General features: G+C 42.5%; 2 protein-coding genes across 7 annotated transcripts in view; one reads left to right on the forward strand and one right to left on the reverse strand.

Annotated features, from left to right (window-relative positions):
* The window catches only part of MYLK2 (myosin light chain kinase 2), a 31,275-nt gene extending 27,146 nt beyond the window's left edge, over positions 1-4,129 (forward strand). For all 4 annotated transcript variants that reach the window (XM_069953629.1, XM_069953630.1, XM_069953628.1 and 1 more), the window contains 3 exons: positions 495-647; positions 2,864-2,996; positions 3,412-4,129. In XM_069953629.1, coding sequence (XP_069809730.1) covers positions 495-647; positions 2,864-2,996; positions 3,412-3,492 — 367 coding nt within the window. In that variant the 3' untranslated portion in view covers positions 3,493-4,129. The remainder of the gene's footprint in view (positions 1-494; positions 648-2,863; positions 2,997-3,411) is intronic.
* Positions 4,130-5,662: 1,533 nt separating this feature from the next.
* On the reverse strand, positions 5,663-13,253 carry LOC138772242 (interferon regulatory factor 4-like). 3 transcript variants are annotated; one of them, XM_069952493.1, is made up of 9 exons: positions 12,854-13,253; positions 10,194-10,407; positions 9,884-10,058; positions 9,687-9,754; positions 9,419-9,509; positions 9,013-9,117; positions 7,639-8,031; positions 6,433-6,548; positions 5,663-6,346 (listed from the first exon to the last, which is right to left on the reverse strand). In XM_069952493.1, exons 1-9 carry the CDS (start codon positions 13,099-13,101, stop codon positions 6,227-6,229), a joined length of 1,530 nt encoding a protein of 509 aa, XP_069808594.1. In that variant the 5' UTR covers positions 13,102-13,253; the 3' UTR covers positions 5,663-6,226. The 3 variants fall into 3 exon arrangements, with proteins under 3 accessions (XP_069808594.1, XP_069808593.1, XP_069808595.1); XM_069952492.1 differs by having other exon boundaries at positions 7,639-8,034; XM_069952494.1 differs by lacking the exon at positions 9,013-9,117 and having other exon boundaries at positions 7,639-8,034.
* Between the last annotated feature and the right edge of the window lie 938 nt (positions 13,254-14,191).

Raw genomic sequence — 14,191 nt, forward strand, 5'->3', positions numbered from 1 at the left:
TTCCTGTATATAGGAGCAGTATTATAGCAGTTATATTCCTGTATATAGGAGCAGTATTATAGTAGTTATATTCCTGTATATAGGAGCAGTATTATAGTGGTTATATTCCTGTATATAGGGGGCAGTATTATAGTAGTTATATTCTTGTATATAGGAGCAGTATTATAGTAGTTATATTCTTGTATATAGGGGGCAGTATTATAGTAGTTATATCTCTGTATATAGGGGGTAGTATTATAGTAGTTATATTCCTGTATATAGGAGCAGTATTATAGTAGTTATATTCCTGTATATATGGGGCAGTATTATAGTAGTTATATTCCTGTATATAGGAGCAGTATTATAGTAGTTATATTCTTATATATAGGAGCAGTATTATAGTAGTTATATTCCTGTGTATAGGGGCAGTATTATAGTAGTTATATCCCAGAATGCATGCACTTACTTGGCCTAATATATCCCTCATTAGCAGTACTATATTTGTCCTCCTACAGGGTCAGTGGATTGTCCCCATTTCTGGGTGCCAATGACACTGAGACGATGAACAATGTGTTGGTGGGAGATGCAGACTTTGATGAAGAACCTTTTGAGCTGGTATCAGAAGAAGCCAAAGACTTTATATCCAACCTACTGGTGAGAGATAAGAGGTGAGAATCTTCACGACTCCAAAGTCTCTTCTGTTAAAGGGCCTTTTACATGGGACGATAATTGTGCAAAAAATCGTTGAATTCGAATTTAAGCGATAATCTTTTGGTGTACATATGGCAATGATGAAACCACAAATGAAAATTTATTCGTATGTCGCTGATCGCATCTTTTCAGCTGACCTCAAAATCATTGTTAAATTAATGCAGCACAGTTGGGATTTCTGAGGATTGGTACAATCCCAACTTAGCACCTATGAGGTTGCCCATTGCTGTGCATGATGACATCATGGTATATAAGATTTGTATACCTGTAGTAAGGACAAATGGCTTTGGATGTTGGGACCTCATCATCCTGCATGGTTTTGCTATGGATACAGTTGGGATGCCTGGGACAATAGTGGCCATCGCACCACCTCCCATCTAAAAGTTTCCGAAATATAATGTTCTATAAAAATAGAATGTCGACCTTATGGTGTGTCACATAGCAATGTCTGGGCATTCAATCTCTTAGATTCCACCGCCACCATTGAGTCACAACAACTCTGATGAGTGCCGACAGCTACATTATTCAGATAGCTGCCACTATGTGACCGCACTGTCTCATCTACATGTAGGGATGGAATACAGGATCTACTACACAAATAATGAAATCATAGGAGCAGTATTATAGTAGTTATATTCCTGTATATATGGAGCAGTATTATAGTAGTTATAGTCTTGTATATAAGAGTAGTATTATAGTAGTTATATTCTTGTATATAGGAGCAGTATTATAGTAGTTATATTCCTGTATATAGGAGCAGTATTATAGTAGTTATATTCCTGTATATAGGAACAGTATTATTGTAGTTATATTCCTGTATATAGGAGCAGTATTATAGTAGTTATATTCCTGTATATAGGAACAGTATTATTGTAGTTATATTCCTGTATATAGGAGCAGTATTATAGTAGTTATATTCTTGTATATAGGAGCAGTATTATTGTAGTTATATTCTTGTATATAGGAGCAGTATTATAGTAGTTATAGTCCTGTATACAGGAGCAGTATTATAGTAGTTATATTCCTGTATATAGGAGCAGTATTATAGTAGTTATATTCCTGTATATAGGAGCAGTATTATAGTAGTTATATTCATGTATATAGGAACAGTATTATTGTAGTTATATTCTTGTATATAGGAGCAGTATTATAGTAGTTATAGTCCTGTATACAGGAGCAGTATTATAGTAGTTATATTCCTGTATATAGGAGCAGTATTATAGTAGTTATATTCCTGTATATAGGAGCAGTATTATAGTAGTTATATTCCTGTATATAGGAGCAGTATTATAGTAGTTATATTCCTGTATATAGGAGCAGTATTATAGTAGTTATATTCCTGTATATAGGAGCAGTATTATAGTAGTTATATTCCTGTATATAGGAGCAGTATTATAGTAGTTATATTCTTGTATATAGGAGCAGTATTATAGTAGTTATATTCCTTTATATAGGAGCAGTATTATAGTAGTTATATTCTTGTATATAGGAGCAGTATTATAGTAGTTATATTCCTGTATATAGGGAGCAGTATTATAGTAGTTATATTCCTGTATATAGGGAGCAGTATTATAGTAGTTATATTCCTGTATATAGGAGCAGTATTATAGTAGTTATATTCTTGTATATAGGAGCAGTATTATAGTAGTTATATTCCTGTATATAGGGGGCAGTGTTATAGTAGTTATATTCCTGTATATAGGAGCAGTATTATAGTAGTTATATTCCTGTATATAGGAGCAGTATTATAGTAGTTATATTCCTGTATATAGGAGCAGTATTATAGTAGTATATTCCTGTATATAGGGGGCAGTGTTATAGTAGTTATATTCCTGTATATAGGAGCAGTATTATAGTAGTTATATTCTTGTATATAGGAGCAGTATTATAGTAGTTATATTCTTGTATATAAGAGTAGTATTATAGTAGTTATATTCTTGTATATAAGAGTAGTATTATAGTAGTTATATTCCTGTATATAGGGGCAGTATTATAGTTATATTCCTGTATATAGGGGCAGTATTATAGTAGTTATATTCCTGTATATAGGGGGCAGTATTATAGTAGTTATATTCTTGTATATAAGAGTAGTATTATAGTAGTTATATTCTTGTACATCGGAGATGGTATTTCATTATGAATTCACCTTATATTATCTGTGTTTTCTGCTCAGTGGGCGTATGAGTGCCGGTCAGTGTCTCAAGCACCCATGGCTCAATGATCTTGCCAGGAAGGCAAAGCTCTGTAACCGTCTCCTGAAGTCACAGATGGAGCTGAGGAAATACATGATGAGAAGACGCTGGAAGGTTTGTGTTTACAGCCATCGTAATCCTGTAGTTATCAATTGCTCGTCACTTTGGTGAAGACATTTTCTTGGCACAAAACATAAGGAGTCACCAGTATCTTGGGTTGAGTTTCATTGAATATTGTGTTTGTCGGCTTTCCGTGTTCTTCTTCTTCCCGTTTTCCTATTCAGTAAGATCAGTCATCAGCCACTAATCCATAAACAGCATTAGGGCGCAGGCTTCTTTCTCCTGGAAAAGCTGGGTGATAACTAGTATGTATGTATTTCAGTATTCACCTTTTCTAGACTCTTGAATGCCATCCTTGCCCAGTTATGAAGGAATCAGTGTAAAGTTGTCAAGAATCCATTCAGGGCCCTGGGAAAGCTGTGTCCTATGATAGACTGACTTTTTACCCTTCTGTATTTCTACTCAACAGAAGAACGTATTTGCCGTGACGGCAGCAAACAGATTCCTGAAGATCAGCAGCTCCGGATGTCTGACCTCACTGGGCGAATGAGCATCTGATGGAGAACCAAGGAAGCCAAGCCATACTGCTAGAGCCATATTGACTGACCACGGAACCTCCGGACATGCTATAAGGAATATTCTAGATGAACGCACAAGAGAGCGCAATGGATAGACTTTAGCCGCTGGATGAAGCTGTCCGTGAATTATACCTCAGTTAGACCCTATGGATTTCCCTCTTTCGGGCTTGGAGACCCTGTGATCATCGTCTGGACATGATCCTACTGTGTTGGACAGTAAAACTGGATTATTACATTTTTTGCTTGGTTTTATAGCTCTGATGCAAATCATAGGTCTTGGTTGAAGCCCATTGACCACGGCGCACAACTGGGCCAGCAATGGTGTCATACACTGCCATATAGGAAGGTGTTGTGCTGTATAGGAGCCTTATATGTATGGAGAATATAGTTATACAGATGTAGCAGAGCTGAACGTGCCATATCATTGGTTTGGTGTGAAAGAACACGCTCAACTCTGCTACAGCTTTTAGTGTATAATTTGCATGGTGTGTCGCTTTTGCATTGCCAAGGATAGGATTGTTTCCTGCTCCTATTGCAGGGGGACTAGGGGACCCCTCTAGGCATAGGGTCACCATGCCATGCACACACTACTGCATTACTGTTACTGCACCCCCCTTCTCTCATCCTATGTAGTGGTAACCCCGGTGCCGATCTGAACCCGCTGACACTGCCATGTTGCCTTGTGCCAAGACCCCGTATGGTTTACTGCTAATTTGCACATTGTTAGTAACGCTCATTTAGTAAAGCCAAATCGGCCAATCAGAGGATTTGCTATTTTTTTTTTTACTGCACGATAATGTGATTGGCTGCTGCAGGATACACATTGTAGCAATGAATTAAAGGAACATTCTGAAGAAACTGATACGTTGTGCTATGACTGAGGGGGCGGGGCATGACACATGAGTCCTAGTGTCATGCTCCACCCTCTAAGGACCTGAATTGGGGATAACATAGAGTATTGGTTTGTCTGGAGTGCCCCTTTAAGTAGACTGTGCACTGCACCATGTTACTGGTCTTCTATGACTGTCAGGGCATGCTGGAAATTGTAGTCCCTCAACAGTTGAAGGACCGCTGCTTTACTACATCCTGGAGGATTTTAGTTTTCTATGTAAATATAGTTTGCACTTTGCAAGAGTTATTAAGTAGATGATGCACTGAATGTACGACTGTAATAAATGAGATGTGTACCTACGTGTCCTGGCATCATTATGGGGCAAAACAGGATAAAAAAGTGAAAGTTTATAGTTTGATTATAATATCATCGCTGCCAACAATAGAAATTTTAAGAGGTGTGGCTTATTGTGGGCGTGTTTTGTGGGGGCGTGGTCTATTGTAAGTGTGGTTTGTGGTTTGTTTTATTTCTAAATGCTAGGGCTAGGGCTAGTGGTAGTAGTAGTAGTAGTGACAGCAAGGCTACACATAGTAGTAATGGTTTGTCCTTATTCTGGGGGTGGTTTTACTGCTCAGTTCTACAGTCATACAGCAGCTGATAAGTACTGGAAGATTGTCTGGAGATTTTTAAATAGAAGTTAACTACAGGAGAAAGCTATAGAGTCATATAATGATTCATCTTTATTTACATAGAGGCAAAGTATACGGATGACAGCGGCAAAGCTGATACATTGTGATGTATGAAGAAGTCCGGTCCTGTTCACTGTGATGAGAAGGAGCCGCTATTCACTGACACTGGAGCGGCTGGCATCCATTCACATTAATGGTGGAAACCCCTGGGTACAGATGCATTCTGGGTAGTTCTTCCTGGGTTAGTCCAGATTAACTGTAAAATTCTAATAATCCAGAATCTGACACTTCAGAAATTTGACAGTCTAATAATCTTGAATCCTTTAACCCCAATTCTGAATTTTCCCTGAGCAGTGGAGAATACCTTAGTACTGGCCAATAAGAGGCCAATGACTTGTCTCCTACATGTGGATGTCTTTAAAGGGGTATTCCGCTCAAACGTTTGATATGTTTCTGCCCATGGTGAGACTAACAATTCCTTCCATACTTGTTATCTATTCAGTCTCCTTCCCCCAGTTCTCAGCTTCTGCTTTCTGCTGAAGACATAGAAATCAGTGTGTGAACCTTTCTGTCTCCCCCCCCCCCCCCTCCCTTCTGAGAAAGCTGATGTAAACAAGTCCCTGGCAGGCTGTATCTGCAACATTGTAGCTTTTTTGTAATGCTGAGAGGGATAATCACATCAGCAACTCAGATAAATCCTCCCACCGAAGAAGCTAAAATGTGTACATCAGCCGTCTCAGAAGGGAGAGGGGAGGAGTCGTAGACAGAGAGAAAAGCTCACACACAGATTTTTGTGTCTTCAACAGAAAGCAGCATCTCAGAACTGGGGGAAGGAGACTGAATAGATAATAACAAGTATGGAAGCAATTGTTAGTCTCACTATGGGCAGCAACATATCAGAAGTAATGTTTGATTGCAATACCCCTTTAAGACTGCCCCTGTCTCCCATAAAGATTTAAAAAAAATAATTAAAATTCACAGTCGTCTGTCTTAGGGAAAGCCGGGTGACAACCAATATGACTAACTATACCCAGCTTTCCTACAGTCCTAAATGAGAATTAGTTTTACAGTACCCCCCCCCATCTATGCAGCACGGGTGACAGATGGCGACCATATGTGCTGTCACCCAGCTTTCCTATAATAAGATATAAATAAGAAGTGGGACGAAGCAGGGTGATGGATTGCTCAGGATGGGTCGTTCAGGCCGTAGATTTTACGTGCTGGGTCGGGGTGAGGATTTGGAGGGCTCTTCCTCAGCTTTGTCTTTGCGTTTATCAGTAGTTCTCGAGCAAACACCGGCTCCACCTATGAATATGGAAGTGACCGATATGTCAGACAGAGGGGCAGATACAAAGGACGTGGCATGTGTACCCCACATTGTATATACTCACATAAGCTGTTATCAACTTTTTGGGGTTCAGCGTTGACCCTGGATATTCCTCCCCGAAGCAGAGCTGAATCTGATACTGGGGTTCGGGGCCCTTGTTCATAACGTACATCTTAAGATCTAGGAGACAGAAATAAGAGGGGTAAATCTCACACATGAAAGACATAGACACCAAGGTGTCTTCCTGACAATGGCTACACTCAGCTGGGGGCCAGTTTTTTGAGCCCTGTGGCAGCTGCCTGGTTAGCCTCTTTATACTTAAAGGGGTACGTTCTTTCAAATCAACTGGTGTCAGAAAATTATATAAATTTTTTATTTACTTCTATAAAAAACTCTCAAGTCTTCCCATACTTACCAGCTGCTGTATGTCATGCAGGAAATGTTGTTTTATTTTCAGTCTGACACAGTGCTCTCTGCTGACATCTCTGGCAGAGACAGGAACTCTGTCTCGGTTTTCTATGAATCCCTATAGAAAACCTCTCCTGCTCTGGACAGTTCCTGTCTCGGCCAGAGATGTCAGCAGAGAGCAGTGTGTCAGACTGGAGAGAATACACCACTTCCTGCAGGACATACAGCAGCTGATAAGTATTTGAAGAGTTGAGAGTTTTTAATAGAAGTAAATTACAAATCTATATGACTATCAACTAACCAGTTGATTTGAAAGAAAAAGATTTTTGCTGGACAACCCCTTTAATAGCCCCTGGCTCACTCACCTTTCTATACACTGCCTTTTTTGCAGGGATTATGGTTATATAAAGTACTCCTGGGATTTATTTTTCTTTTCAAATTGACAGTTTTCAGGTTATAGAGATTTGTAATTTACTTCTATTTAAAAATCTCCAGTATTCCAGTACTTATCAGCTGCTGTATGCCCTGCATGAAGTGGTGTATTGTCCATGTCAGAAACTGTCCAGAGCAGCAGCAAATCCCCATAGAAAACCCTCTCCTGCTCTGGACAGTTCCTGACATGGACAGAGGTGGCAGCACTGTGTCAGAATGGAGAGAAGACACCTCTTCCTGCAATGCCATGTACAGACTATACATATCCTGTAGTACACTGGCAGAAGACATGCAATATACATACATGGCATGTAGAACAGCAGTGATATGCAGCCTAGGGGCTAGGGGAAACAAGCAGAATTGTGCATGCAGCTCTGGATGTGTATGTAGTAGATATTAGATGCCACCTAGATCAGTCATCTCTGCTTACCATACATGAAGCGTTCCGTGTCCAACACCTTGCAGGTCTTCTCTCTCTCCAGCTTGTTGGGCTGGTCAATATTGGGAGCCAGGGGGCCACTCCAGTAGACCCGCACTTGGCATTGGCGCTTTATGTAGACCCCCTCAGGTGCCACCCACAGGACCACTCCTTTGTCCAGATGCAGCAATAGCTTCTTGACTAGCAGCTGCATCTCCAGGGACAGGACTCCATGCAGCTTCTGGGGTGGTGGGAGAGGGATATCCTGTAGAGGGCAGGGCGAGGCCAGCACGTGTTCATGGTCGGGTGATGGCAGAGGGATGATGCGGCACCCCTCTGCTGTCTGGGTGGTGACTTCCGTCACCAGTTTGCCCTGGTAGTATAGGCGGACATGTAGCCAGTAATCTGCTGTAAGAAAACAAATACAGGGATCAGGGATGAGGATGCGGGATGAGGGATCAGGATTAGTCCTTGGTTCCACTTCTATCTACCCATTCTTGTGATCAGTGGTGATCTTGGCATCCAGATCCTCACCGATCCAAACCTTAAGGGTGCGTTCACACGTACAGGATCTGCAGCAGATTTAGAGTTGCAGATTCAAGGCAAATCCAATCTGGACCTTGAAGTCTGCTGCGGATCTGCTGCAGATTCAAATCTGCGCCATCAAATCTGCTGCAGATCCTGTACATGTGAACGCACCCTTAAGGGGAACTCCGGTGAACGTTTTTCATTCAAATCAACTGGTGCCAAAAAAATTATATGGGACCCCCGTCCGCTTCTATTAGTTCATTTTAGTGGTCAGTGGTGGTCTGAGCACCCAGACCCTCACTAATCCAAACCCTAAAGTAATACTGTAATCCACCTTTACTCTCAATTCATTTAGAAAGTTAACAGTGTTAACTGGGCGGAACTTCACAGCAGTTGTGTCTCGTCTCTTGGCCCGGGAAGAGGGTCCAACAGCCATGAAGCCCCGCCTAGTTGACACTGTCCACCGATGAAATGAAGCAATTTTAGAGCAGAAAGAAGATAAGTGTTATACCGGTATATATCAAATGTCAGGATTTAAGCTTGTGGATGGTGTTGAAAACCAGAGTAAGGGGGGGACAGTATCACTTTAAAAGCTTCTGGAAGCCCTTACAGAATTTATAACTGGGCCCACATCTGGTGTCTTCTTATATATCACCTTTCAGTACCACTGCATAGATGCAACTGCATCCCATATAGCAAGAATGGGGAACATTTCTAGTTACGCCCCTGCCTCCAACTGTGGCAAAACTACAATACCCATCATCTTAGAGGGCCGAAGGTTCCCTCCCTCTTCCCTATAGCTACACCCCTGTCCATGTATGTGGAAATCCATAAAATCTCTAATCTGCCATGTCTCACCTGATGAAGTAGATGTTGGAGGGACGCTAATGGCTTCCTTAGAAAGATCTGCTACTTTTTGATCATGGTTTTGGCCACTTAAGTTGATGGGTGAAGGTAAACCCCCTAGGCAGGAAGAAACAGAAAAAATGTAAGAAAAGAGAAGGGTTGTCACATTCCAAACCCAATAGAGAGTTGGTCTTATTCAGGAAAACCCTGTCTGTATAGCTAATGTCATGGATGGAGGTCTCCCACCCAGGACCCCCCTAGGCTGCTGCCTCCATACCCCCAGCCCATATGAACATCATAGTCACATGGCTACTGGGAAGGAAATGTATATCCAATGAGGCCTTCATCAGTGATCACCGGACATTGGCGATCCAGATCCTGACTATGGGGGCTATCTTAGTCAGACCACCCGACTCACCTCCATCCATCGGACTGTTTGGACTTTTCAGCTTCAGACATTCGGTGAAACCATGTGGCTTCAATAGACCTTCCAGGGCTTTATTCTCTGTCTATAAATAAAATAGAAGGAGCGAAATTACTAAAAAAAAAGTTTAATATCTGAAACTAAAGACTAGACAAGGCCAGTCAGTTAAAGGGCCAGTGTACTATTTCAATTCCTACTCTATGTTTGGCCCATCCATTTTTTTTTTCACATCTGACTATAAAATAAGAGGTATTTTAGTTACTTTGACCATGGGAATCCTGGGTGGTTCTTCTTTCCTTGGGTTCTTGTTGGCTTCTTTGGACGCCTCATCTGAAACACAAATAATTTAGACAAGATCATACGGCCAAATAACTACTAAGGTTACCTCACGTTCCTGACTAATCTGGAGATATCTCTTGCGGGTTTCTTATCAAAGCCAATGTTAATTAGGACACTTACGGGGTTCGGACATGATACAATAGCGTTTGTAGGGTTCGGAGAAGTCCTCGCAGTACTCCGTCACCTCCTGGAAGTCTGGGCTTTTGTTGAGGGCACATCGGAGTCTGGTCTTCCACACTGAGGGGTCTTCCTTCATGGCTCCCTCCCGATACTTTCCCTTATGCATAGCCCAGGCCTGAGGAAGCAAACAACCGCTGTATGTTATAAAGAACGCCTATAGAAGTTATACATTTTCCAAAGTTTCATTTGGCCCCTAGCAGTAGAGGAGCATGCTGAAGGTTGTACACTCCAGATGTGGCCCCGGTCTTACCCTGAATAGGGCGGCATCTTCTTCTTCCCTGTAGTTATGTTTGGCCGCATGTTTCCAGGGAATCCGGAACATTGTTTTCTCCTCATTTTCCCATTGGAGACCAGGATACTTTCCACTCTCTATCTGAAGTATGAGCCACTCCTTCAGTCTTAAAGGTGGGGTTCCTCTTTCATTCATGTCCTGACCAAAACAACCTAAATCATCAAGTTCTTCACTGTTAAAAAAAGAAAAGGGAACAAGTATAATAACCATAAATGTCTCTGCTCTCGGACACGCGGATCGTTACTTTTTCTCAACCTTTCCTGTAACTTAGAACCTTATTCCCTTGTCCACAATGTTCCCCGCACCCAGGGCCAATTCTGGGTCCTCTGCTGCCTGAGGCGAAAATTGAAACTGCGCCCCTTCCCCCGCAAACACAACTATATACCAGCAGTGAACATTGCATATATGACTACATACCAACAGTGCATACAGAACTATATAACAGAAGTGCATACACTAAGGGTATGTTCACACTGAGTAAAACAGGCGAAATTCCACGGTGGAACTCTCCGCCGCAGAATCCCGCCTGTCTCACTGTCCCATAGCCCGTCTATGGGAGAGCACGCGCTCCTTTGCAGCCACCGCTCTCCGCTCGAAGAAGTAACGTCACTTCTTTGAGCGGAGAGCGGCGGCTGCGGAGGAGTGCGCGCTCTCCCATAGACGGGCTATGGGACAGTGAGACAGGCGGGATTCTGCGGCAAAGAGTTCCACCGCAGAATTCCGCCTGTTTTACTCAGTGTGAACATACCCTAACATGTATTAGTGCCAGTCTTAGTGGTGGTGACATATGGGGAGCCAAGTGTTAGAGACCCCCTAATAGTATAGGTCTCAGACTGCCTAATACTGCCAGCTTCAGACACTCAATAATACTGTTAGCTTCAGAGACCACCTTACCCATATCATCATACTACTCCCCCCTTCATCCTCCTGCCCTATCATCATACATACTACCACCTTGATCCTCCAGACCCTCCATCATCATATTACTCCCCCTTCATCCTCCTTCCCCCTCCATCATCATATTACTCCCTCCTTCATCCTCCTTCCCCCTCCATCATCATACTACTCCCCCCTTCATCCTACTTTCCCCTCCATCATCATACTACTCCCCCTCTCATCCTACTTTCCCCTCCATCATCATACTACTCCCCTCTTCATCCTCCTTCCCTATGATCATACTACCACCTTGATCCTCCAGACCCTCCATCATCATACTACTCTCTCCTTCATCCTCCTTCCCCCTCCATCATCATATTACTCCCCCCTTCATTCTCCTTCCCTATCATCATATTACTCCCCCCTTCATCCTCCTTCCCCCTCCATCATCATATTACTCTTTCCTTTATCCTAGAACCTCTATTACTTTTGCTTTATCTTCTTCTTCTTTACTCTTGAACTCTTTACTGGAGCCCCATTCCTTTCTCCACATCCTTTCCTGTATCTTAGAACACCCATTCATTTCTTTCGAATCTCTCCTTTACCTGGTATCTCAATCCCCTTCTCCACAATCTTTCCTGTATCCTATGACCTCCATCCCCTTCTCCACAATCTCCCATTTATCCTAGAACCTCCATCCCTTCTCCACAATCTCCCATTTATCCTAGAACCTCCATCCCTTCTCCACAATCTCCTATTTATCCTAGAACCTCCATCTCTTCTCCACAATCTCTCTTGTATCCTAGAACCTCCATCCCTTCTCCACAATCTCCCATTTATCCTAGAACCTCCATCTCTTCTCCACAATCTCTCTTGTATCCTAGAACCTCCATCCCTTCTCCACAATCTCCCATTTATCCTAGAACCTCCATCTCTTCTCCACAATCTCTCTTGTATCCTAGAACCTCCATCCCTTCTCCACAATCTCTCTTGTATCCTAGAACCTCCATCCCCTTCTCCACAATCTCCCATTTATCCTAAAACCTCCATTCCCGTCTCCACAATCTCTACTGTATCCTAGAACCTCCATCCCCTTCTCCACAATCTCCCATTTATCCTAAAACCTCCATTCCCGTCTCCACAATCTCTACTGTATCCTAGAACCTCCATCCCCTTCTCCACAATCTCTCCTTTAATCTAGAACCTCCATCCCGTTCTCCTTACTCTTTCCTTTATCCTAGAACCTCTATCCCATTCTCCACAATCTCTCTTTTGTCCTAGAACCTCCATCCTGTTCTCCTTACTCTTTCCTTTATCCTAGAACCTCCATCCCTTCTCCACAATCTCTCGTTTCCTAGAACCTCCATCCCTTCTCCCCATCCTTTCCTGTATCCTAGAACACCCATTCATTTCTTTAGAATCTCTCCTTTAATCTAGAACCTCCATTCCTTTTTTCTCGCTCTTTCCTTCATCCTAGAACCTCCATCCTCTTCTCCACAATCTCTCCTTTAATCTAGAACCTCCATTCCTTTCTTCTGGCTCCTTCCTTCATCCTAGAACCCCCATTCCCTTCTCCACAATATTTCCTTGTCACGTGTCACCTCCTTCAAGAGTCTCCATAGCCGCCCTCCTTATTGCTTAGGATTTCCTTAGCTTCTCTCCTGAACTTTATGTTCTAGAACTAGGGTCCTTGGCTGTTCCTGACCATCGCCCTGTATATTCCCTACAGCCTTGGATCTTACCTGCAGGCCTCAGTCCGCTCTTCTTCACGTTTTTCTCGCTTATGTTCCTTCTCTCCAGTTTTAGATCTCTTCCAAGTAAGATGAAAAGTGAAACTGATCATCTCTTTACTTTCAGTTTCCAGCTTCACAGTCAGCAGAACGGACGGACGGCTCGCCTGCCGCAGCTTATAGATAGGAGGCTCAGCTGGTGACAATGTGCTGCCCAGGTGACCCATCATCCAGAGATATCGGGATAGATATGGCCACATAGAATGATTAGTGCAGAAACAATTATATTATTGCAGAAAAACAAATAAAACATGGAGGTGGAGCCTAAAGAGGAAACAGGTATAAGAATCTGAGAAAGAACAACAAAGTGACTAACCGTAGTGGGAGAGCGAGGTATGAGAGTCGCAAAGATGTGAGAAACCCAAAGGAATTTACAACCAACCACAAAGATTTTAAGTTTTTTTTTTGTTTTGTTTTCATTAAAGATTGTGCAACTGAGAACAATACTTCTACTACGGAAGCCAATTGCGTAATTACAACCGTACATTATAACCATGCACGGCAAGGGTTAAGAAAAGGCAATACTTAAAGGGGAACTCTAGCTTTTTATAGCTTCCTGGAGCTGAAGAATATAGGATGATCATGGCTCTGATCCTAAGTCACAGGTGGTGTAACCGTGTATGAAGTCATGCCCCATTCACATTAAATGACGGACTGTGTGGACCTGTTGGCTCCTGTAGCCTGGGGTCTCTACATGAGAGTCCTGAGAGGTGGATGAGGGGTTTCACCTCGGAACTCTTTGGGGCAGATGTGTATGTGATGGAAATAGGGCAGATTTTACCCTTTTCCATGGCATGTCCCAGCTTAAAGCCCAGCTCGCCTGATGGTGGACAAGGGGGTGGGACCACGTGGGAGAAGGCGTGGCCACATCCTACACCTAATTTCTCAACTGGTGTAAACCATGTCAGAAATCTACAGGTGTACATTTCTGCATAAGTCCTGCCGCTCTCGCTGGCTTTACTAAGGGTCCTATTACACTGAGCGATTTTTAACGATTAACGACTAACGGTAAACCATTGCAAACGAGAACGTGGAATTACAGCGAACGATTAGCGAACGATTAACGATAATTTTAGGTTCAGATCTAAATAAACGATCAACGACATACGAATGATTTTTCGATCGTTGCCTGCAATTACACAGAACAATTATCGTTTAAATTTGAACGATTTAACGATTTTTTGCACTATAATCGTCCCGTGTAATAGGGCCCTAAGTGGGGGAATGGGGGCGAGACCGGCGTACAATTACAAATTGTTGTATTTTTTTCCAGTCTGACACAGTGCTCTC

Source organism: Dendropsophus ebraccatus, chromosome 14, assembly GCF_027789765.1.
Source record: "Dendropsophus ebraccatus isolate aDenEbr1 chromosome 14, aDenEbr1.pat, whole genome shotgun sequence".
NCBI classification, from domain to species: Eukaryota; Metazoa; Chordata; class Amphibia; order Anura; family Hylidae; genus Dendropsophus; species Dendropsophus ebraccatus.

Coding starts and splice junctions, on each gene's coding strand:
- LOC138772242 (XM_069952492.1), bottom strand. CDS start 13,101: ATGTGGCCATATCTATCCCGATATCTCTGGATGATGGGTCACCTGGGC. Junction 10,059..10,193: donor AAGATGCCGCCCTATTCAGG/GTAAGACCGGGG, acceptor TTGCTTCCTCAG/GCCTGGGCTATGCATAAGGG. Junction 9,118..9,418: donor AAACAGTCCGATGGATGGAG/GTGAGTCGGGTG, acceptor CTTCCTGCCTAG/GGGGTTTACCTTCACCCATC.